Source organism: Periplaneta americana, chromosome 14 (genome assembly GCF_040183065.1).
Source record: "Periplaneta americana isolate PAMFEO1 chromosome 14, P.americana_PAMFEO1_priV1, whole genome shotgun sequence".
NCBI lineage: Eukaryota > Metazoa > Arthropoda > Insecta > Blattodea > Blattidae > Periplaneta > Periplaneta americana.
This window is the reverse complement of record NC_091130.1, coordinates 149,413,959-149,436,706: the sequence shown is the minus strand read 5'-3', so window position 1 is coordinate 149,436,706 and position 22,748 is coordinate 149,413,959. Positions and strand designations below refer to the sequence as shown.

The following is a 22,748-nucleotide window of genomic DNA, read 5'->3' as shown; positions in this document are numbered from 1 at the left end:
ATTTATGAACTGTCGGATGAGATTGGTAATTGTTGTGCAGTAAGGATACCTCTAGACCAGGTATGCTCATTCTCTGACTCCCGATTACGTTCTGTAATCGCAACCTTCGAAAGTAGAGAGTGCTGTTCCTCGTTCGAAGCTCGACGGATGACTGCGGAAGGCAGTTCAAGTACTTAGTAAACGCACGAACAGTGCGGGACAATGACACAGTCAAAACCTTCTGTAAGCAAACGATCATTCCGTACAGTGTGGGAGGAAGAATATTTTTGTAAAGTGTTTACTATGTTGTAAGGTATTGTCAGGAATACTACTGAGCAACATAAAATATTATACGCTCTGCCATACAGAACATGCCGAAGTGACAGGGAAGCTGTTTTCTGTAATATGTATTCATATATCAACATTAATATCATTATTATTATTATTATTATTATTATTATTATTACTACTAGTACAATTATTGTTATTGTGGTGATTTTATTCCAACAGAAATACATGTTATGATAAAATAATATTTCAGGGGTGCAACGTGCACTACAGTTTCAAGAATTGAAAGCACTTCATGATACACCAAACATTAAAGAGAGTCGAACAATTCAGAGTCTACGTTTAGGAGCAAGTTATGTAGTATGTTGGGGATTAGCTAAGGCACTAAAAACTCTTGTGAACTGTTAAAGAAATCTATGGTGCCTGAACAAAATATAGTTAATTACATCTCACTACTGGGCCAGCTCAAATGTGAATTCACAGAATATCGATTTAATGGTTTTAGACGTATGGAAATTGATATTACTCTTTTTGTTAATCCTTTCATAGTAAATTGAGTACAATCCGTGAGAGTGCAGTCCCAGGACAAGTTAATTGATTTACAGAGTCACGTAGAATTCAGAACTAAATGCGGAGAATATGACTTGCCAAGCATAGAAATATTAAAAAATGAACAAAACGCAATATCCCAAGATAAGCTTATTCGCTGTCACTCGAAATATGTGTGCAAACAATTATTTTCGAGAATGAAGGTTGCTAAATCCAAAATCCAAACATAGGTCCCGATTAACAGATGACAATCTTTTGTGCATTGCAGTAAATTCGTTGGAAATAGATTTCCAATTACTTGCAGAAAAGAATAGGCCTACACATGTTGAATGTGGAATACGAAAATAACATTATCTATGATATAATAATATCATAACTGTATAAAATATAATAAATAATGTAATAACTGAATATTTCCTTTTTCGAATTCAGTTTATTATCCGTATTTGTAAGACAGTGAGAGCGATGCCACGGGCGGTGCTGGAATGTAGTTGCGGAGCCCAGTTCCTACACTGTGTGTGTTATGCAGTGCAGCATCATCCGTGTAATCGGCGCTTTTACAATTTTGAGCATACCTGCTCTAGACTTAGCAGCAAAAGTAGGCTTTTTATGCATCCTTTATATAATGAGTTGCTTGACGATTGTGCCGCTTGGGTAAGCCGTTCCCACCATCCGATTGTAGCGATATTTTACTACTTAATTAACTTATTATTCCCAGAACATGAATTTAAGTATTTGGAATAAATTTGAATAAGGAACAAAAAAGAGTTTCCTTCCCAGGGGCAGGATTCGAACCACGAAAGTCTTAGTTACCAGTCTATCGTGCTCTGGAGTGAACAAGACTCTGAAATCAGCTACAAGGGTCGGTCCGGTTTTTTTTTTTTTTTTTTTGCCACTACTGTACGTCGGGGAAATAGTTTGAAAACTCATTTCTGGACCCATGAATCGGATCCCCAAGGATCCACGGACTACAGTTTAAGTATTACTGGTTTATAACTCAACACCACTATGAGGACGAATCACGAAGAACATCTGTCACGATAAACGATAGATATATTGAAACAGAAATGATAATGAAAGCGCAATTCTGAAGAGTTGGTTATTGATGGAATGAAGAGGGAAGAAACGAAACAATCTCAGGAAACCCCGATTATGATTAATAATCCTGTTCCGAGGCTGGTGCACCCATTTGGTCGGAGTCTTTTAATCCCGTATGATGGGATAATGAGTAAGAAAGTAGGTAGAATGGATGAAGATGCTGGTAATGAAGTAAAATGAACCCAGAGTCCGGTGCCGAAAGTTATCCGGCATTTGCTCTTAATGGGTTGAGGGAAATCCCGAATAAACATCAACCAGGCAACTTCTCCCAAACAGGATTCGATCTCGGACCACCTATTTTTGCAGTGAAAGCGAACCTCTCCTTTGTCTATCGCAATTGGATCTTAGCCATCCCCGGGGTTTGAACAGGCGTCATAATCCAGCGCTCTGTTTAACTACAAAGGCGGCTGTCAAATGTGAAACAAATGAGAAGTTCTTTAATGAGGTGAACAAAGAACAATCACTCTTTAAGTGAAGAATGTATATGTCCTATTTGACACAATAAAAGCAGAAATTTATGACAAGGAAATTCTGCTTACAAGACCGCACATTCGCTTATCGTTATTATTATTATTATTATTATTATTATTATTATTATTATTATTATTATTATTATTATCATCATCATGAGGAAGTTAAATAGTAAGTAGATAAGACGATAGAGGTAATGAAAATAGGTATGGTGGAGGAGGCTAGCTAGGATGGCGAAGTATGATATGTAGAAAATTAGTGAGATCGGAAAATGAAAGGTACGCGTGAAACAGACATAATAACGAGCATATTGACAATGGTGTAATATGTTTTAATAACAAGTATTATTAGAAACAGTGTGTCCTCGATATAGTCTAAGTGAACTGAATATCAAGAACAGAGTGATAAACTGTCAATTGTGAATGAACTAGAGAAGTAATTTATTTATTTTTTTATTTAATTAATTTATTTATTTAAATTCAAATATACAGAATAAAGAAATATAATTACAAAATATACAGAATAAAGAAATATAATTACAAAACAAAACAAAGAGAAATACAACTAAGATAATACAAGCAATATATAAAGAAGATACAGTAGTATTAACAAAATTTGAGACCGAATGAGCAGCGCTCGTGCTCGGTCGCAGTTCAGATATAATATTAAAATAAAAAATAATAATAATATAAATAAATAAGTAAAATAAAATAGGAACTAAAATATAATTACAGCGGCAATGGAATATATAATATAATATTAACACTAGAGAAGAATAATATCGCACGTGAAAAGTAGGACTAATATATATTTCAAAATTATAGAATACAAATATAATATAGGTTGATTAATTCATGCACATAGGCTATAAATTTATTTAATCAAATTGAAGATATTAACACGTTTCTAATTTTCTTGTTATATGTTAGTGGGTTACATGTTAGAAGTTCTGGGTGTAATTTAGTTAAAGCATTGTACAACCGAGGGCCAAAATTTATGCTATGCTTTAGACCAGCAGATGTGAGACATTTAGGTTCTACTAATGTTGAATTAATATTTCGTCTTGTGTCATAATTGTGTGTCTGTAATACAAACTTATTACGATTTGTATGATAAAATTTTAACAGCGTATACTTATAAATTTGTTCAATATTAAATACATTAAATTCAGAATAAATTAATTTAGTTGGATAATCGAAACGTTTCTTCAAACAAATTTTAATTATTCGTTTTTGTAGTAAATTTAACGGACTAAGATTAATTTTTGTACTTCCACCCCAAACAATTATACCATATTGAATGATAGACTGAATAATGGCCAAATGAACATTTCGTAGAACTCTAATAGGTAAGTAGCATCGAAGATTAACGAATTTATAAGTAAAGTATTAAGTAAAATGATATAGATAATGAAAATAGGGGAGGAGTATGGTGGGGGAGGCTAGCTAGGATAGTGAAGTATAACATGTAGAAAATTAGTGAGATCTGAAAATGAAATGTACAGTACACAAGAAACAGACATAATAACGAACGTATTGGACACTGGTGTAGTACGTTTTAGTAACAAGTATTATTGAAACAGTGTGTGTACGATATAAGTGTACTGAAAATCAAGAACAGAGTCGTAAAAGTGTAAATTTTGAATGATCGAAATTAAGTTGTTAGGATTTAAAGGGAGAATACTGATCAATTTAAATGTGGTCGAAAGTCAAGTATAAGAGCGTCTACAAAAGGTATATCTGTAACGAATGTAATTGTGGCACCGGATACAAAAATTGTGAGGTCCACATTACATGGTTGTAAATGTTGACATAAAATATATCATATCATATTATTATCATGATCAGCATCAGTAGCATCAGAAGGCGAACCGATAACACTACGTCCATCACAGTGAATTTCTACACTAAATCCGCAGGAAAGCATGACAACAACAACAAAAAAAGTATGTTTAGCATTCGGCTGTGACTTGTAGTGTTGTTACAGAAAGTAACTATATATCCCGGAAAGGGTGCTCATACTCGGTGCGGGAAAAAACATATTCATTGTCAAAATCAATCATCTAAATCTACATCAACGCTATATCCAGCTCAAAATCTAGAACTCTTTCTTTCTCACTTGCAAAGGAAATGTCAAAAGCATTAGTTTAGTTTGATTTCTCCGGAATTTTAGAATCATCTGTCACACTTTATTACACGTGCAAGCACTCAGAGTTTTTGGTCGTGTGTATGAAATGCAGAAAGTCACTTTAAAAGCTGCCTATCGTAAAACGCGCTCGGCGCTTGTACTCGACTACTGAACAAGAGCGGTCTGTAGCTCTTAACTTTCATGCCGAGCGTTTTATGCGTTTTACTACGTTATAAAGATTAAATAAAAGATCATTGTATTACAAAGTATCTTCTGCCTTGTCAAAACGACCTCTTACTGTTTAACTATCTTTGAAGTGACTAGATTGGATTCTTTGTGCATTCATTTTATTTTAGGGAAGAAAACTCACTACCCATTGAACTGTATTTTAATTTGCTATACTCCCAAAAAGCTTGAAGTTGCACACAGACCAACAGAAAAGACAAACGAACACACAGGATGAGTAAAAACTATACCGGAACGGGAGTGTTGTCTTTAAATAACAATACTCAAAGGATGAAGAGGTATCGCTGTGTATAAAACATTCCGGTACCGTGAATCGAACCGGAGCCTCCTGGGTGAAAGCCAGACATCCTAGCCACTAGACCATAAAGGAAAATGCTGAAGTATTGCTGTGTATAAAACATTCCGGTACCGGGAATCGAACCCGAGCCTACAGGGTGAAAGCCAGGTATCTTAGCCACTAGACCATACCGGAGCGTGACTGTTGTCTTTAAAGAAGAGTACACAAGGAAAATGTTGAAGTATTGCTGTGTATAAAACATTCCGGTACCGGAAATCGAACCCGAGCCTCCTGGTGAAAGCCAGGTATCCTAGCCACTAGATCATACCGGAGCGTGACTGTTGTCTTTAAAGAAGAGTACACAAGGAAAATGTTGAAGTATTGCTGTGTATAAAACATTCCGGTACCGGGAATCGAACCCGAGCCTCCTGGTGAAAGCCAGGTATCCTAGCCACTAGATCATACCGGAGCGTGACCGTTGTCTTTAAAGAAGAGCACACAAGGAAAATGCTGAAGTATTGCTGTGTATAAAACATTCTAGTACCGGGAATCGAACCCGAGCCTCCTGGGTGAAAGCCAGGTATCCTAACCACTAGACCATACCGGAGCATGGCTGTTATCTTCAAAGAAGAGTACACAAGGAAAATGCTGAAGTATTGCTGTGTATAAAACATTCCGGTACCGGGAATCGAACCCGAGCCTACAGGGTGAAAGCCAGGTATCTTAGCCACTAGACCATACCGGAGCGTGACTGTTGTCTTTAAAGAAGAGTACACAAGGAAAATGCTGAAGTATTGCTGTGTATAAAACATTCCGGTACCGGGAATCGAACCCGAGCCTCCTGGATGAGAGCCAGGTATCCTAGCCACTAGACCATACCGGAGCGTAACCGTTCTATTTAAACAAGAGTACACAAGGAAAATGTTGAAGTATTGCTGTGTATAAAACATTCCGGTACCGGGAATCGAACCCGAGCCTCATGGTGAAAACCAGGTATCCTAGCCACTAGACCATACCGGAGAGTGACTGTTGTCTTTAAAGAAGAGTACACAAGGAAAATGCTGAAGTATTGTTGTGTATAAACATTCCGGTACCGGGAATCGAACCCGAGCCTCCTGGGTGAGAGCCAGGTATCCTAGCCACTAGACCATACCGTAGCGTGGCTGCTGTCTTTAAAGAAGAGTACACAAGGAAAATGTTGAAGTATTGCTGTGTACAAAACATTCCGGTACCGGGAATCGAACCCGAGCCTCCTGGGTGAAAGCCAGGTATCCTAGCCACTAGACCATACCGGAGCGTGCCTGCTGCCTTTAAAGAAGAGTACACAAGGAAAATGCTGAAGTATTGCTGTGTATAAAACATTCCGGTACCGGGAATCGAACCCGAGCCTCCTGGGTGAGAGCCAGGTATCCTAGCCACTAGACCATACCGGAGCAAGGCTGGTGTCTTTAAAGAAGAGTACACAAGGAAAATGTTGAAGTATTGCTGTGTATAAAACATTCCCCTACTGGGAATCGAACCCGAGCCTCCTGGGTGAGAGCCAGGTATCCTAGCCACTAGACCATACCGGAGCATGGCTGTTATCTTCAAAGAAGAGTACACAAGGAAAATGCTGAAGTATTGCTGTGTATAAAACATTCCGGTACCGGGAATCGAACCCGAGCCTCCTGGGTGAGAGCCACGTATCCTAGCCACTAGACCATACCGGAGCGTGACTGTTGTCTTTAAAAAGAGTACACAAGGAAAATGTTGAAGTATTGCTGTGTATAAAACATTCCGGTACCGGGAATCGAACCCGAGCCTCCTGGGTGAAAGCCAGGTATCCTAGCCACTAGACCATACCGGAGCGTGACTGTTGTCTTTAAAGAAGAATACACAAGGAAAATGCTGAAGTATTGCTATGTATAAAACATTCCGGTACCGGGAATCGAACCCGAGCCTCCTGGGTGAAAGCCAGGTATCCTAGCCACTAGACCATACCGGAGCGTGAGTGTTGTCTTTAAAGAAGAGTACACAAAGAAAAAGTTGAAGTATTGCTGTGTATAAAACATTCCTGTACCGGGAATCGAACCCGAGCCTCCTGGGTGAGAGCCGGATATCCTAGCCACTAGACCGTACCGGAGCGTGACTGTTGTCTTTAAAGAAGAGTACACAAGGAAAATGCTGAAGTATTGCTGTGTATAAAACATTCCGGCACCGGGAATCGAACCCGAGCCTCCTGGGTGAGAGCCAGGTATCCTAGCCACTAGACCATACCGGAGCGTGACAGTTGTCTTTCAAGAAGAGTACACAAAGGAGGAAGAAGTATTGCTTAAAATAGTCTGATACATTCCTGACGGTTGATTTTGTGAACGTTCGTGAATCATAAGCAGTTGAACGTGCCTTGTGTGGATGCAGTCAATTGGGTTGCCCACATACTGGCGCGCGAACACCGTGGCGCTGAATGTGAAGAGGAGCACCACGGTGGCGGAAGAGTGGAGGCGGAACACGGGCGCATCGATCTTGACACCGCCCACCTGCAACACATACAAGAGGAACACTGCACACCTCGCTCTTTTCGTATATACTAATCAAATTCATAGTACGCTCACTAATAATAATAATAATAATAATAATAATAATAATAATAATAATAATAATAATAATGTTTTATTTTCACTGGCAGAGTTAAGGCTATAAGGCCTTCTCTTCCACTCAACCAGCCTTAATCAATGCAATACATATTTAAATTACGAATATTTACACTACACTTAAAATGTTCTCCAGCAATATTCTTCAGTTAAGTTTTAACGACTAGTAGACTACATATTTATTTAAATTTATATAAACCTGTAAGGTAAAGTAGTAACTTAATTTATGAGCTAATTTAATTCAATCAATTGTAATTAATTTGAGATTTGAGATAGCTAGTAAAATTATGAAAATTAATTTAATATAAACTTACTAGAACTATGTTACAGAGAGAGAAAAAAATATATATAAATCTAAAATATATTTCTATAATGATAATATTAATGTAATTGCCATTAGAAGTTTTGTAAATCTATTTAGAGAAATTAATGATAATAATAAGAATGGACAGATGTTAGTTTCATTATATGTAATAAATATTAATCAGCAATTAATTTGTTAAGCAAGAATTTTTGTAATTTTGACCTAAATGAAGTTATTGTCCAACAACCCCTTACATCACTCGGTAGCGAGCTCCAATTTCTAGCAACTGAAACTGTGTAAGATGAAGAATATAAAGATGTCTTGTGGTAGGGTATAATGAGAAAATTGTTATGATGAGATCTTGTACTTAGCTGATGATATGCGGATAAATTTTGAAAACGAGAAGCCAAATAGATTGGGGTACCGGTGCACAGAATTTGAAATAAGAGAACAAGAGAATGCAGGGCTCGTCGATCGCTTAGCCTTAGCCAAGGCAGAGTAAAACCTTACTAAATATTCCCAATCTATATATAATTTGAACTGGTAATGGAAATTTCGGGAAAACGGCTGAACGGATTTTAATAAATGGCCCCTCATTTTGAAGCTTGGAACCCGACGTTTTTCGGAAAAATAGTAGTTTTCAGTGAAATGCCAATTTTCCTACATAATTTTCCTATTTTCCAAAATCCATCTGTCGTCAGTTTTGAGAACTATCTAATTGCATTCAGGAGAAGCGAAGCGAGCATCAAGTCGGCCGTGTTGCATTTCAGAATAAAACAAAACACACACTACAGTAAACAATATTACACGAAGGCCATGATCTGCAAGAATGCTGACATATTTAGAGCTCAAATTTAATTGGTTATTAAAAACTTAACTTACTAAAAATAATTTACAGGTTCGATTTTTGACGTGTAATTTTCTGGGTATAGCTGTGTATTGGATATTAAAAACCACAAAACTTGAGGTGGTTAGATGACATTATTATCATTAGAAATGAAATATTATTGTAGATAATGCCATGATGTGACTATTTTTCATTAATTATACATATTAATGCTATATTGATGATATGAAAGTGAAACGTTTTTGGGTTATATAAGTAGATGTAGAGAATAACTTAAATTAGATTTTGATTTCTATATTTTACTGAGTGGCGGTTTATACTGGGTGTTCATTTCAAAGTGTGTCATGACGTCACTGTTGTTGGGTCACCGATTTGAAGCGAGTTTCAGTTTATATGTTAGAGAAGTTGCCTATTATTTAAGGCGTTCTTCAATCTGAACTTGAGAACGTGTACGGTATAACTTGAACGTCGTAGCAACAGATGGCGGTCTGTACGGTCTGTGTGCTACCATAACCTCTTTCGAACTGTGTTTTGCGCCGGCAAGTCGTACGCAGGGTATTTGTTATCATCGGTTGCGTACGGTAACATTCCACAACACAAATCAAATGCTCCATGTCCATGTTGACCGTCGAAGTTAATGTCAACAAATACGTAAGTAATCGTCTTAACCCTCTCCCCATATCCCGACAGTACGTATTTCCAAACAGTTCACATTCCTGCCACTACTGGCGTTACCGTACGTATCGGCACGTACTCTTCAGAATGAACGCCGTACTTGCTAGCCAACTTCTCTGCCTCTTAGATTATACACCTGAGCTGCGGAAGTGTAGGAAGATTGAATTCTCTAGCCACATGACGGCATACAGCGAGCCAAGACACATTTTGAACTGAACATCCAGTATAGTACAGGGACATCACTTTATTTTTACTAACATTTTTAACATTAACCTGGCTATACTCGGAAACACTGTTGCCCCCTTCCATTACAGGAGTTTGATGTTACTAGTGCAATATGTAAACAAATCATTTTACTAGCTATAGGAGGAGAGAAAAGTAGTGTATCCATTTATGTTGTAGTGAAATACGATATTACGATTTTCAGTTTGATCATCACGGAATTTATCAAAATACAGTAGAGTAGTAACATTATTTTTAAAAAACTCAACTTTTCAGGCGGCTATGTTCGTTATGTAATGTCTACTTTATTTAGCATATTAATTATTGATGTTATCATACAATATAGAGAGTGCATTTAAATTGAGGGGGTCATAAGTAAAGGGCTGTAAGTGCACTTAAGTTAAGGTAAAGGTAAAGGTATCCCCGTAACATGCCATGAAGGCACTTGGGGGGCATGGAGGTAGAGCCCCATGCTTTCCATGACCTCGGCACTAGAATGAGGTGGTGTGGTCGGCACCACGCTCTGACCGCCTTTTACCCCCGGGAAAGACCCGGTACTCAATTTAATAGGAGGCTGAGTGAACCTCGGGGCCGTTCTGAAAGTTTGGTAACGAGAAAAAATCCTGTCACCACCTGGCATCGAACCCCGGACCTTCCAGTCCGTAGCCAGCTGCTCTACCAACTGAGCTACCCGTCCGCCAAGTGACTTAAGTTACTTTTGAGAAAATGGGGTTTAAATGTTTAAGCTTTCGTAAAATCGGTGAAATTTTTTATTTAAATTTTAATGTGTGATGCGATTAAAATATCCCTTTGCCACTAAAATTTTAGATACTTTTGCTTACACTGGATGCACTTAACTCATGTTATTACAAATGTCACTAGCATTCCTTTGCTTCTAGCCACCTGAATTCAAAAAAAGCTAATCTGAATTTTTAAACAAGTTGCTAAAAATGGTTGCCGTTCATTACAATGCAGGCTTCAATTCAGTACGCATATTATTAAAAACATTTTAAAGCATATTCTCTGAAATTGAATTTATCGTTTATTGAATATAATTTTTTAGTACGATATTATTAATATAGGTTCTTTCTTCTATAGGAAACGCAATCATATTTATGAAACACACTATACACTGCAGTGTTTACTTCACTGCTTGAAGACTTCGAATGCAACAGCGGCCGTAAGTTTGTGTGTTTGACGGGAGCAAGGACATTAGTGAAGGGGTGAGAGTGAAGTACATTCAGAAATGCAGGTACAATAAAAATTCAAGTAAAAATAAAATGATGTCCATGTATATATAGTATATGTTACTGAAAGCTATAAAACTTACATAAGATAATAATATTATTAAAAATTAAATATTTTTAAAGTTATTAATCAAGTGGGGTTGGGTCTTTTTCATATATTTAATGGCGGTGTGGTGTAGATATTTATATGCGTGGGTCTCTTCAGTATTGGCTCGAGAGAGAGAGTATCTTTCATTATTATGGAAGCAAATAACTTTCAGAATGTCTGGTATTCTTCATTGAAAATAAATCTGAAAAATGCTTATTTGAACGTCTAATGAACTTAGTTTTCAGCATTTGCTGCACAAGCGACTAGTGAGAATATAATTAAGACTTCAGTGAAAGAGTGATCTAGTGTTGAAAATAAAATACAAACACTGTATGACTAATGTCGGTTTTGTAGCAAAATTTTAGTTGAAGTGTGTTGTAACAAAAATGAATCCCATCTTCAAAATAAAGATTATTAAAATCAATGGTCTTGAACCACCTTTCAGCTAGGTTTGTTATTCCGCAACGGTAGCAGTTTCTGGTTTTTTGATGCGAGGAATTCGATGATAGCCTGCCCTTATCAAGAGCTTCCTACTTTCAGATAATTCTTCGAGGCAGGAAGCGAATCATGGATCGAAGCAGATGGTAATCTGAAGGTCCAACATCAGTGTTATATGAAGGTGCGATGCCTTCTAACTTCTGGATTTTTCCCATGGTTCTTCTAGTGGCACGGGTTCTCGCATTGTTTTGATGCACAATAATTCTATTTCGATTAACTAGTACCAGGTACCTCTCTCTCAAAACTTCATGAATTCGTTATAGCTGCTGATAATAAAGTTCCGCGTCGTTTGGAACAAACTCCCAGTGAATCACATCTTCAAAATTCCACCAGACAATCCACAACAAATACCCAGAGGTTGACAGAAGAACCTGGTGCCCCAAAGGATACAATACATCGCCAAATTAAGACGCTTAGAAAATCATACAGAAGTTGTAGATCTGTACCCAATGAACTTACACCTCCAATACAATAAAATATTAATTGAAAATACAACTGTCTTCAAATATATTATTGTACCATCTCAACTTACAAATAGCCTATTACGCTATATGCATGCTAGATGGCAGTAGTGTGTTATGATTAGCTGTTTTCTTGTTATCAGTTGTGCCAACTATGGAATCTTCATCGAACTCTGTAGACGGTTACTAGTCAAGAAGGTTTTGTTGATTCAATTTAATTTTTATTAAAACATTTTCATTCCACTTCAATTATTCGGATCCCAGTAATCAACGTCACTTGACAGATGATTTTCAATACATCTTAGTACTAAACAATCTCTGATATGTGACTATCCACAATATCATATAGCAGAATCTATAACAAACATAACCTAAATAATATAAACAAGAGTTAGAAAACTTTTAATTAGGGATAATGAAGTAAACAAGAAAAGTTTTAATTAACGATGCTGATATAAAAAATAAACATGAATAATTTTAAAAGGAATTATTGAAAGTTAAATTTTCAAATTTGATTATTTTAGTGGTTGGTGGTTCAGTTGATGTTATATTGGACGTGTGCGTAAAAGAAGTGGAACTCGTTGATGTACATGGTGTATTCCTCAACTTATTCAGGATTTCCGAATAGTGCTCTTTATTTATTTGTAAATAGGGATTCAGGGAAGATGCATAGCTATGACCAGTGATTTTTATTAATTCTTGTTCTTGAATGTCAATGCGAGTCATATTTGAAACTGCTGTGCATCGACTGGAGTGGTTTGTAATTTTCTGTTTTTTTTTTTTTTTTACGTCCAGACCAGTGTAGTTTGAAATGTTGGCAAACAAAGATACAAATGCTAGGGTAGTAATGAAAATAAACAAATATTAGGGAAGTGATAAAATTAAACAAATGCTAGGGACGCGATAAAATCGTGCGATAAGCAGCCATGATTGGTTGAAAGACATCCTTTCGTACCGTTTTATTTGTCAAAATTATTATGACGTAGTAAAAGTGTAATAGTCACTAGAAAGTTACGATATATTACTTTACCTGAGTGAAGGCAAGAACGCCTCGGATGGCATCCAACATGGCCGCAGCACTCCAAGTACTTCACACGGCTTTGTTCACACGCACCACAAAGGTAAATTGCTTAACAATAACATCACACGTAAGGAAATTCCTTTACTTCATTTTATAAATACATCGCACCATTCTTTCATCTATAACGTAATTTTTTACTTGATATGATAGATCGCAGTCACATTTCTCGCACGTTGCGGCAGAAATCCGTCGCATCATAATTGCATCATGCTGTAGAAAGAGAATATTTCTTCTATAAGAAATTATACATAATTTTAAATAAACATTTTATCTTACTGTTTCACATACTGAAATTAGTGTAACTTTTCTTTTTTTTCTTTCATATTGAAAGACTTAGGAGTCGGCACCAATCCCAGAGAATTCTCATGGTCTAGCTCAGCCAGTTATCCGCTAATGATCCACCGGTATGCTACGAGAAAAATGAAAATAGTAAAGGTTGTCATAACAAAATTTGTAAAAATGAAAGTGAAAAGAGAAGTAGTAAAAAAATGAGTCCACAACAGTCAACTTTGAGCAAAAGGTCCACACCTGTGGAGTAACGGTCAGCGCGTCTGGCCGCTAAACCAGGTGGCCCGGGTTCGATTCCCGGTCGGGGAAAGTTACCTGGTTGAGGTTTTTTCCGGGGTTTTCCCTCAACCCAATATGAGAAAATGCTAGATAACTTTCGGTGCTGGACCCCGGACTCATTTCACTGGCATTATCACCTTCATCTCATTCAGACGCTAAATAACCAAAGATGTTGATAAAGCGTCGTAAAATAACCTACTAAAATAAAAATAAAAAATTGAGCGAAAGAGGCACAAGTCAACATTTAGTAAATCAAGTGTAGGTGAGCGAACAGCAGAGAAGAGTAGGGTTGCAAGATCAGTAAAGTTAGAATATCGTATCAACCTTTAAGAAATGTCGTATTTTACTAGTTTTTATGAAAAAATCGTACATTAAATACCTTGGCGAAACATACAATAATATAGCATGTTATCATATTTCCTAACGTAATAAATTAAGAAAACGTACATAATACATAATTATCACACAAATATTTCATTGTAATAATGTTCAATAATTAAATTTTCTATTTCTATCGTAAACTTGAAATTAAAATATCAAAACGTGTGTTAGTTATACTGTATTTAAGAATAAGGTGTATTTTGTTTCTCTTCTCAACTTTTTATGGTCCATGCGCCAGTTCAACATTTATCATGTACTATCACCCCCCCCCCTCATGTTGACTAAAAAATAATGCATATAAAATTGAAAATATTTTATTTTATATATTAATGCATATCATAAGAGGGATGAAGTTGCAGGAGGATGGAGAAAGTTACACAATGCAGAACTGCACACATTGTATTCTTCACCTGACATAATTAGGAACATTAAATCCAGACGTTTGAGATGGGCAGACATGTAGCACGTATGGGCGAATCTAGAAATGCATATAGAGTGTTAATTGGGAGGCCGGAGGAAAAAAGACCTTTGGGGAGGCCGAGACTTAGATGGAAAGATAATATTAAAATGGATTTGAGGGAGGTGGGATATGAAGGCAGAGACTGGATTAATCTTGCTAAGGACAGGAACCAATAACGGACTTTTGTGAGGACGGCAATGAACCTCCGGGTCCTCTAAAGCCATAAGTAAGTATATTAATGCATATACTTTACTTCATTCATTTGTGTTTTATAGTCCTCATTTCTTCCTATAACTCTCAAAATTCTCCCCTGTTTGGGAACAACAGCTTTAGAGTATACGAGTGTGCCGCGGGATTTTAAATCACACCTTTAGTGTGTCACATGTTGAACAAAAGTTGAAAAACGCTGGTCTAGCTTTAGACTACATTAGGATTAGTAGTAGAGCCTCTGTGATGTACAGATGAAGAGGCAAGACCTGGCATGTGAGCTGTATGAGAGGGGAAAGAATAAGGTATCGGAAAGAGAATTTGTTTTATGATGATTGATATAGTCGGTTTACAAGTAAAACGTATTAAGTCAAAAATATTACTCCTGAGAAAAAGGTGTTTGTAAGTTCTTGACAAATCTGAATCCTCAAAATATTATTTTTAAAAACTTAAAATTGTTTAACGACACGTTAAAAGTGTTAAAATTAAAAAAAAAAAATGTTGTGTAGCTTAGACAGACGGCCCGTTTCGACGCCGGTTCTGCGTCATCTTCAGTGTTCTACGAACTACTGATGTACCTGTTGATCTTGCATACTGCTATTTGCATTCGTCAGTTGTAGGGTTGGGGGTGTGTTGTTCCTGTGGTGGGGGGTGGTTGCTTGTGTGCTATGTATCATGATTTCGAACAATGTGCGGGTATTGAACTGTAATTGTGTATTAAGTATATGTTGTGGGTATGTTATTGTATGTTTATATATTTCGTATTGTTCCAAGATGTTTAACTGTGGACTTTTTGGTGTGTTGTGTAGAATTTCCATATATATTTCTATATTATTGTAGTCATGATTATTCTTGATAATATGTTCTGCGTAATTTGATGTGATGTTTGGCTTGGTTATAGCTTTAATGTGTTCTTTATATCTTGTTTGAAAGGTTCTTCCTGTCTGTCCTATGTAAAAATGTGGGCAACTATCGCATTTTAGTTTGTAAACCCCAGTTGAATTATATTTATTTGAGTGTTTGATGTGATTATTTAGATATTTCTGTGTTGTGTTATTTGTTTTGTATGCTATCTTGCATTTTAGTTTTCTGAATGAAGTTGCAATTTTGAGAGTATTGGTATCGTGATTTGTTAAGGTTATGTATTAGTGTGCCTATCATATTTTTAGTAAATTGTTTCTCTTTATGTGTGTTTCATTTTCCAATTCTATGTTTATTTATAAGTTCTGTCATTGCTCCGCCGTTCCTCCATATTACAACACCGTATTATTAGTACTACTGCACTCAAGGGATCAATTTCTTGAAACAGATATGGCGGACTGCCTACATGTCATGCAACCATGAGACTCCCTAGAGTTGGTGCCATTGCATTAGTATTCGGGTGTGACAATATAAAAGCAAGTTTTTGGTAAGATTGAAATTTTGCAGGTATATAGGCCTACTAAACTTGGAATTTTACATAATCGTAAATATTATGTATTTCACGTTTGTTTGATATTCAAATTTTTCACAAGTCACAAGAAATATTCTCCCCTCTTTAGTGAAGAAATAACTACGAACAACCCCCACAGAGAAACCATAAATTCTGCTAAGATAATAACACAACGTCAATTGTATCGGAGAACATAAAGCACACACTCTTTCTCGACGAGATGAAGACACACGTATTTTTAAAAAGAACTGCACACAACCAGACCCGGGCACGAGCACTTTGATGAGAGCCCGAAGCACTACTGACTCCACACCGCCGGAGTAAGGGCATTTAACAGCAACACCAGAAATGTTGCGAACTAAAGTGGGAAGCCTGTTTGTTCTCTTTCGAATCAAAGCATTTCCACACATTTATATTCCTTCGCCCAGCTCCGTCTTACAGGAATTTAAGAAAAAAGACAGAAGCCGAGGTGTCCATGTGTCTTTTCCGCAGTGAATCTCCTCCTGCCGTATCACTCAGCTTGACAACAAAACAAAACAGCAAACAACACAACACAACGAGAACAGGATTAGGGACACGGGCTAAAATAAGATCCCTAACCTTGGTTGCTCTTTTTGCATGTTTCCTGGCCTATTGTCATGCTTCAGAATGGACAAAAAAAGAATCTGGAACTACGTTGCCTCAGAGGCAAAGTGGATTAAGATCAACTCCGCGACGAAATCCCGCCAAAGCCTGTTACGAAAACTCCGCTGTGTTCCTCCAAGGCGCGGGGTAGTCCGCAACAGTAAATCATTGTACGAGGGAACAAAAGATATTTTTATTTGGTAGTGGTGTTATGGCCAGATAAAACACACAATAAGAATGGAGCATTCATGTTCCCGACGTTAATCTTTGCTAATTTAGAGGTTCCTCTGCGTTGACTAGCAATTATTTCTGGGATTCTGGAGAGTTTAATTGTCTCTCTGGCGCCGGAGCTGCACCTGCTGACACACAAAGCAGCGTTGTATAAACCTGTCATGTGGAGGTGCAGACAACCCGACATGATTGCCTCACCGATAAAGAAAGACGACACAGAAAGTGAGGGAGTCCCGTTCAAAACCTGCTAAATGCATAATTTTAGATATTGAAAAAAAATTAGAAAATTGTATATCTCAATAACTATGAGTAATGCAATTCTTTTTAAATGTAAGTTTACAAGCATATATAATTTCGGAATATGTATGATGTGAACTTTCTTGTGTTAAATTTTAATAATAATTAATTTACAAAGAACACACCACAGCGATAACAAAATTACAAGACACCTCCACATATGCAGACCATATCACAAATGCCAACCACACCTATAGAGACATCAACACAGACAGGAACTTACGAACACCTTTTTCCCAGGAGTAATATTTTTTTTTGACTTAATACGTTTCACTCGTAAACCGACTATATCAACCAATCTGAAACAAACTCTCTTTCTGATACCTTATTCTTTCCCCTCTCACATAGCTCACATGCCAGGTCTCGCCTCTTCATCTGTACATCACAGAGGCTCGACTACCAATCCTAGGCCCGATTGTATAAACCATTTAATCTTAGATCAGAGGTTAAATTGATCCTTGTTTCAGCTGAACTTGGAATTTTGTGTTGTATAAAGTCTAATCTGAGATTAATTTGTCTCAAACTAAAGTCAACTTTGACTGAAGAAATTTCTCCGATTAAGTTAGATGATCCAAGTTCAGTTATTTCTTTTCTGTTTGAAATATACAAGTGACAGATTGTGCAAATAAAATATCCATTATTATTAATATTAATAGATATGTTAGGTACATTTATATATATTTCTTTCAATTTCTTGCCTTAATACACAAACATTCTTATATTTTATAAGGCTCTATCGTGTTCAGCAGTATCAAATAACATAACCTATAATTATATTATGTTTATAACAACCATTAATTATTAATGGATATGATAGATACATTCATAAATGTTCAATTAACTGTATTACTAAACGAAAATTGTCGTTTTATAAAGCTTTATTATGTTTAGCAGTATCAAACACCATAACATGATAACAACTTGGAGAACAGTCAACCAACGAGTTAGTATCTAACTCGTTGCAGTCAACCTTCTTCTTATTGTCCGCCATTATTTACATTGAAAAAAAAACAGTGTCTCCAGCAGAGTGTAATACGGAAAGTCGCCAAAAAGTAGTTGTAAAGTCGCTAGATTTCTCATTATCAACAAAGAAAGATTAAATTTTGTCACTATGGGGTGCTAAAAAGGTCACTAAATCCCTATTTAAGCAATATAAAAGTTAAAAGAAATTGTTGTTGAAAAAGAGTTAAAAATCGCTACATTGGCAACATTGAACAAACCTGTATAACATGGTCCGCGCATCACGTATTTCACCTGTTTATGCGATGTTGCCAAATCCTTTTCACGTGAACTTAGATTGCATTTGAACCAATGTAATTTGATCGCAGAAAAGTTTTATACAATAGAAGAAGTGTCTGAACTCGGTTTACTTTTCGATCTTCGATCAAAGTTGATCTTTAGTCAGGGAGTTTTATACAATTGGGCCCTAATGTAGTCTAAAGCTAGAGCAGCGTTTTTCAACTTTTTTTAACACGTGGCACACTAAAGTGTAATTTAAAATCCCGCGGCACACTCGTATACTCTAAAGCTGTGGTTCCCAAACAGGGGAGAATTTTTAAAGTTACAGGAAGAAATGAGAACTATAAAACACAAATGAATGAAGTAAATGTATATGCATTAATATACTTACTTACTTACTTACTTATTTACTTACTTACTTACTTACCTACTTACTTACTTACTTACGTACTTACTTACTTACTTATGGTTTTAGAGGACCCGGAGGTTCATTGCCTCCAACACTTCGTTATTTTGGACATGTCCCTTTTTGCAAATCGACGACAGATGCAATAGTGAGTTTCTTAAATTTTTCCTTGTTATATTTTGTGTATTATTTGTATATAAATGAATAAATAAGTAAACATGTAAATAAATAAATCCAATGTTGAAGTGAGTAGGGTACGTGTAAACTACGTTTGCTTGAGTTAGACCAAATTTTTTGTCTTCATCTATTAATAACACTGTAGAAAGATTTGCTGAGATCTGGAAACGCTCTTACTAAGCGAAAACACGTGCGTCTCTGACGACCTTAAAACATGCATTCTTATTTGCCGTTGCATTAAGTAGACATACTGATACGGATATCACTACTACCTCCGCACATTAAGCAGGTTTTGCAGTGCAGGCTTGCTTTTATAAGCCTTTTTATATAGTAATATGATACAATTAAAATACCCAGAGTTACTACATTTAGTAAAGTATGTTCCAGAGTACCTGATTTAATATAACTCAATTTCATCAAATACTGCATTAAGTAGATTTTTAACCAGATCCCCTCAATTGTTCTGTACAACAAATCAGTTTCATTAAATGATACATACACTCGACAAGTTATTCTCTTCACATGATTGTCCTATACGGTCTAATTTTTATAGTTTTTGCCTCTGTAACATAATATTGCGTATTTAATTAAACACGATTGAGGGCCATGGATCTTAGAGTGTGAAAGTCATAACATAATACGCAAAGTAGTGCGGAAAAATGCAGAATGTTAATTAATTGTGTGTCTTTCAGTGAAGCAAATCTAGAAGCACGGTTCATACACACTAGAAGTAGACAGTTCACTACACCGTGTTAATTGCTGGTACTGTACATTTAACAACAGAGATAATGGATCCTTGTTAATTCTCGAAGTTAATGGTCCCTGGGCTCTACAAGAAAAGTGAATGCATTGGATGACTTAGAATGATCGTTCCGTTGCGTTCAGTCCGCGTTGAGGTATGCTTGAGATCAGGTATGTGTAATTTTCTTTTCAATCAACATTTGCCTTAACTCATTTTTATTCTGGTCGCCAAAAGCCTATTTAGATATCTGTTCACCGTTTCCTATCATTTTCGTCATATTAGAGGGTGAATGAAATACACAAAATGATGAAAATACAAAATACGCTTCCAATTACAGATTAAAAAATAAAAGAGAGAGAAAATGTGTAGTTTAGACTCACTGCATGAACTACGTCTATAACTTACCGTACACACCTGTGGAGTAACGGTTAGCGCGTCTGGTCGCGAAACCAGGTGGCCCGGGTTCGAATCCCGGTCGGGGCTGGTTACCTGGTTGAGGTTTTGCCAGGGTTTTCCCTCAACCCACTACGAGCAAATGCTGGGTAACTTTCGGTGCTGGAACCCGGACTCATTGCACCGGCATTATCACCTTCATTTCATTCAGACGCTAAATAACCCAATAAAAAAATAATAACTTACCTCTATCCCGCTAGTCTTCCATATGGGCGGCCGGCGTTTGATTCCCGGTCTGGTCGTGATGGAATTTGTGCTAGATAAAGCAGAAGTTTAAGAGGGATTTTCTCGAGACACTCGGTTTCCCTTTTTCATACCACCAATACTCGCCATCTTCCACTCATTTAATCTGGCATTGCAATAGTAGAAATTAAGACATTACAAAACAGTAAAGAATATTTAATTTAAAATCTTAATCTTTTAATTTTAATCTTTCAAACAAACTGAATTTCACGTGTTGGAAAACTGAAGATATTGTAGGCAAACTTCCTAAAAAAAATACACAAATGGACACCGCGGATGTCCACAGAGGCAACGGATTAGACAGTTTTAGGAACACTTGGTGGTGGAAGAGTCTGCTAATAAAGATAATCCATGATGATGATGATGATGATGATGATGATGATGTTGATGATGATGATGATGATGATGATGATGATGATGATGATGATGATGATGACGTGACGAAAAATATGCTGATGTAAAAACTTCGAGACGATACTGCGTTCTAATGATAATGTAATTTTATTTCAAGAGCTTGGGGCTTCGGACTAAGGAGTTCGTTGGATCTTGTCTGGGAATGGGGCCTTATTCTGTCAGAATTGAGACACGATAGCTCTTCTCACTCAATTTTCATTGCCATTATTATGAAATGATTGGAGAATCTGCGTAAATCAGAGGATATACATGAGCAATTTCGAAGGGAAAATTATTCTGGGACCGGGTATCGAACCCGGGACTTTTTGTTAAACTATCAAGGCTCTACCAACTGAGCTACCCGGGAACTTTTCCAGACAACGATCCAATTTTTCCTTCTATATCCACAGACCTCAAAGTGGGCTGACAACCGTCAAGCAACCAACATTGAGTGCACACTAACTCCGTGTGACTTAAATTGTGTTTTTCTGTTAACGAACAGTGACGTGTATTATGCGATTCAAGCTTTCAGGTATAACTCCCTATAAAGTTGATTTGAATAATTTCGAAATTCAACACCAATTTTTTATGCTAAATATTAATCAATCTGGTTGAAATTTTTACTGCAAGTATTTATGAGGTGGCTGCATGTTTCTATACATTTATTTTTTAAGAAATGCTGCTAGTTTATTAATATTTTTTCTTGATTAAGAAAAAATAACATTTTGAAGTTTTTAAAAAATATTGAAAATGAATAAGTAAATAAGATATTTCATAAAATGAATATACCGTATAGAAATGTTTCTTTATGCCTTGTGAATGTAATCAAAAACAAGAAAGCTTAAAAATTTAGACCTTTTACTAGAATAATTGGGTTTGGAAATATTTCTAAAAAGAATAGAAAAAAATAAAAAGCCGAAAGCATTTGGGAGTTTAAAATTTTAATTTTGTTAGTCCTTTACATAGTAAACATGCTCTCAAAATTTGGTTGAAAAAATGATTAGAAAAAATTATCAATTTTTATGGAGTGCCCCCTCAATACAAAACAGTCAGATTTCTATCTACCTGTTAGTCTGAGCTAGTATAAAAAAGTGAGTACATCTAGTACGGTCTTCAGTGCACTGCTTAATTATCGTAAAGCTTGAAAGAGAGAGGAAAATGTAGAGAATAGAATTGACAAAATTCCTAAAGACACTTTTCTTCTGCTCAACAGATGAACTTGAAAATTGAATTAATCTGTTTTAAGATCTATGGAATACAATAGATGAAATGGATAAGATATTGCCAAATGTAATGAAATGAAGATGTAAATGGAATATAGACATAATGCAGAACAAGCGACAGAGAGAATGCCTCAAAACTGGCGAAAAAATTAAGCCCTACCTAAATTGAATCATCAAGCCAAAGATTTATGATAGTGACGAAGAAAAAAAAAAACACATCGTAAATATAGAGTAGGAATTTCAAGAATGACATGAAGCATGCCTAAAACATTAGCAAATACAACATGTTTCTCAGTCCAACTATTCTAAAAAATTATAGAACATGCATCGGCCGGGAATCGAACCCGGGCCGCCCGCGTGGCAGGCGAGCATTCTACCACTGAACCACCGATGCTTCGAGCTTCAGTTCTTTCGTAATGCAGTCACATTTTTACTTCTGTCAAATTTGGAAAAGTTTGCGATAACAGAATTTAAGTATCTATTGTTCTTAGACTTTTTTAACAGTTATGTTTCAAGGTTAAAGAAATGGAAAAATACGAGTAAGCTTATCTTGTAACTGATCCCCAATTTACTTCAATTATTTCT

At 36.3% G+C, this 22,748-nt stretch overlaps 1 protein-coding gene and 12 non-coding genes across 14 annotated transcripts in view; all 13 read right to left on the bottom strand.

Moving 5' to 3' along the window:
• Positions 1 to 16,509, bottom strand: part of shakB (shaking B) — a 121,290-nt gene extending 104,781 nt beyond the window's left edge. The window contains exons 1-3 of one of the 2 annotated variants that reach the window (XM_069846277.1): positions 16,267 to 16,509; positions 13,038 to 13,298; positions 7,418 to 7,551 (exon numbers count right to left, since the gene is read on the bottom strand). In XM_069846277.1, the coding sequence (XP_069702378.1) occupies positions 7,418 to 7,551; positions 13,038 to 13,076 (173 nt within the window). In that variant the 5' untranslated portion in view covers positions 13,077 to 13,298; positions 16,267 to 16,509. The remainder of the gene's footprint in view (positions 1 to 7,417; positions 7,552 to 13,037; positions 13,299 to 16,266) is intronic. The other variant, XM_069846278.1, reaches the window with a different exon arrangement.
• Positions 5,159 to 5,230, bottom strand: TRNAE-UUC (transfer RNA glutamic acid (anticodon UUC)). Its single transcript has one exon. It is a non-coding gene; the product is annotated as a tRNA-Glu (tRNA).
• Positions 5,571 to 5,642, bottom strand: TRNAE-UUC (transfer RNA glutamic acid (anticodon UUC)). Its single transcript has one exon. It is a non-coding gene; the product is annotated as a tRNA-Glu (tRNA).
• On the bottom strand, positions 5,709 to 5,780 carry TRNAE-UUC (transfer RNA glutamic acid (anticodon UUC)). The gene has a single exon. It is a non-coding gene; the product is annotated as a tRNA-Glu (tRNA).
• On the bottom strand, positions 5,847 to 5,918 carry TRNAE-CUC (transfer RNA glutamic acid (anticodon CUC)). Its single transcript has one exon. It is a non-coding gene; the product is annotated as a tRNA-Glu (tRNA).
• TRNAE-CUC (transfer RNA glutamic acid (anticodon CUC)) lies at positions 6,121 to 6,192 on the bottom strand. Its single transcript has one exon. It is a non-coding gene; the product is annotated as a tRNA-Glu (tRNA).
• TRNAE-UUC (transfer RNA glutamic acid (anticodon UUC)) lies at positions 6,259 to 6,330 on the bottom strand. Its single transcript has one exon. It is a non-coding gene; the product is annotated as a tRNA-Glu (tRNA).
• On the bottom strand, positions 6,397 to 6,468 carry TRNAE-CUC (transfer RNA glutamic acid (anticodon CUC)). The gene has a single exon. It is a non-coding gene; the product is annotated as a tRNA-Glu (tRNA).
• TRNAE-CUC (transfer RNA glutamic acid (anticodon CUC)) lies at positions 6,673 to 6,744 on the bottom strand. Its single transcript has one exon. It is a non-coding gene; the product is annotated as a tRNA-Glu (tRNA).
• TRNAE-UUC (transfer RNA glutamic acid (anticodon UUC)) lies at positions 6,810 to 6,881 on the bottom strand. Its single transcript has one exon. It is a non-coding gene; the product is annotated as a tRNA-Glu (tRNA).
• On the bottom strand, positions 6,948 to 7,019 carry TRNAE-UUC (transfer RNA glutamic acid (anticodon UUC)). Its single transcript has one exon. It is a non-coding gene; the product is annotated as a tRNA-Glu (tRNA).
• On the bottom strand, positions 7,224 to 7,295 carry TRNAE-CUC (transfer RNA glutamic acid (anticodon CUC)). Its single transcript has one exon. It is a non-coding gene; the product is annotated as a tRNA-Glu (tRNA).
• Positions 16,510 to 22,486: 5,977 nt separating the features above from the next.
• Positions 22,487 to 22,557, bottom strand: TRNAG-GCC (transfer RNA glycine (anticodon GCC)). The gene has a single exon. It is a non-coding gene; the product is annotated as a tRNA-Gly (tRNA).
• Between the last annotated feature and the right edge of the window lie 191 nt (positions 22,558 to 22,748).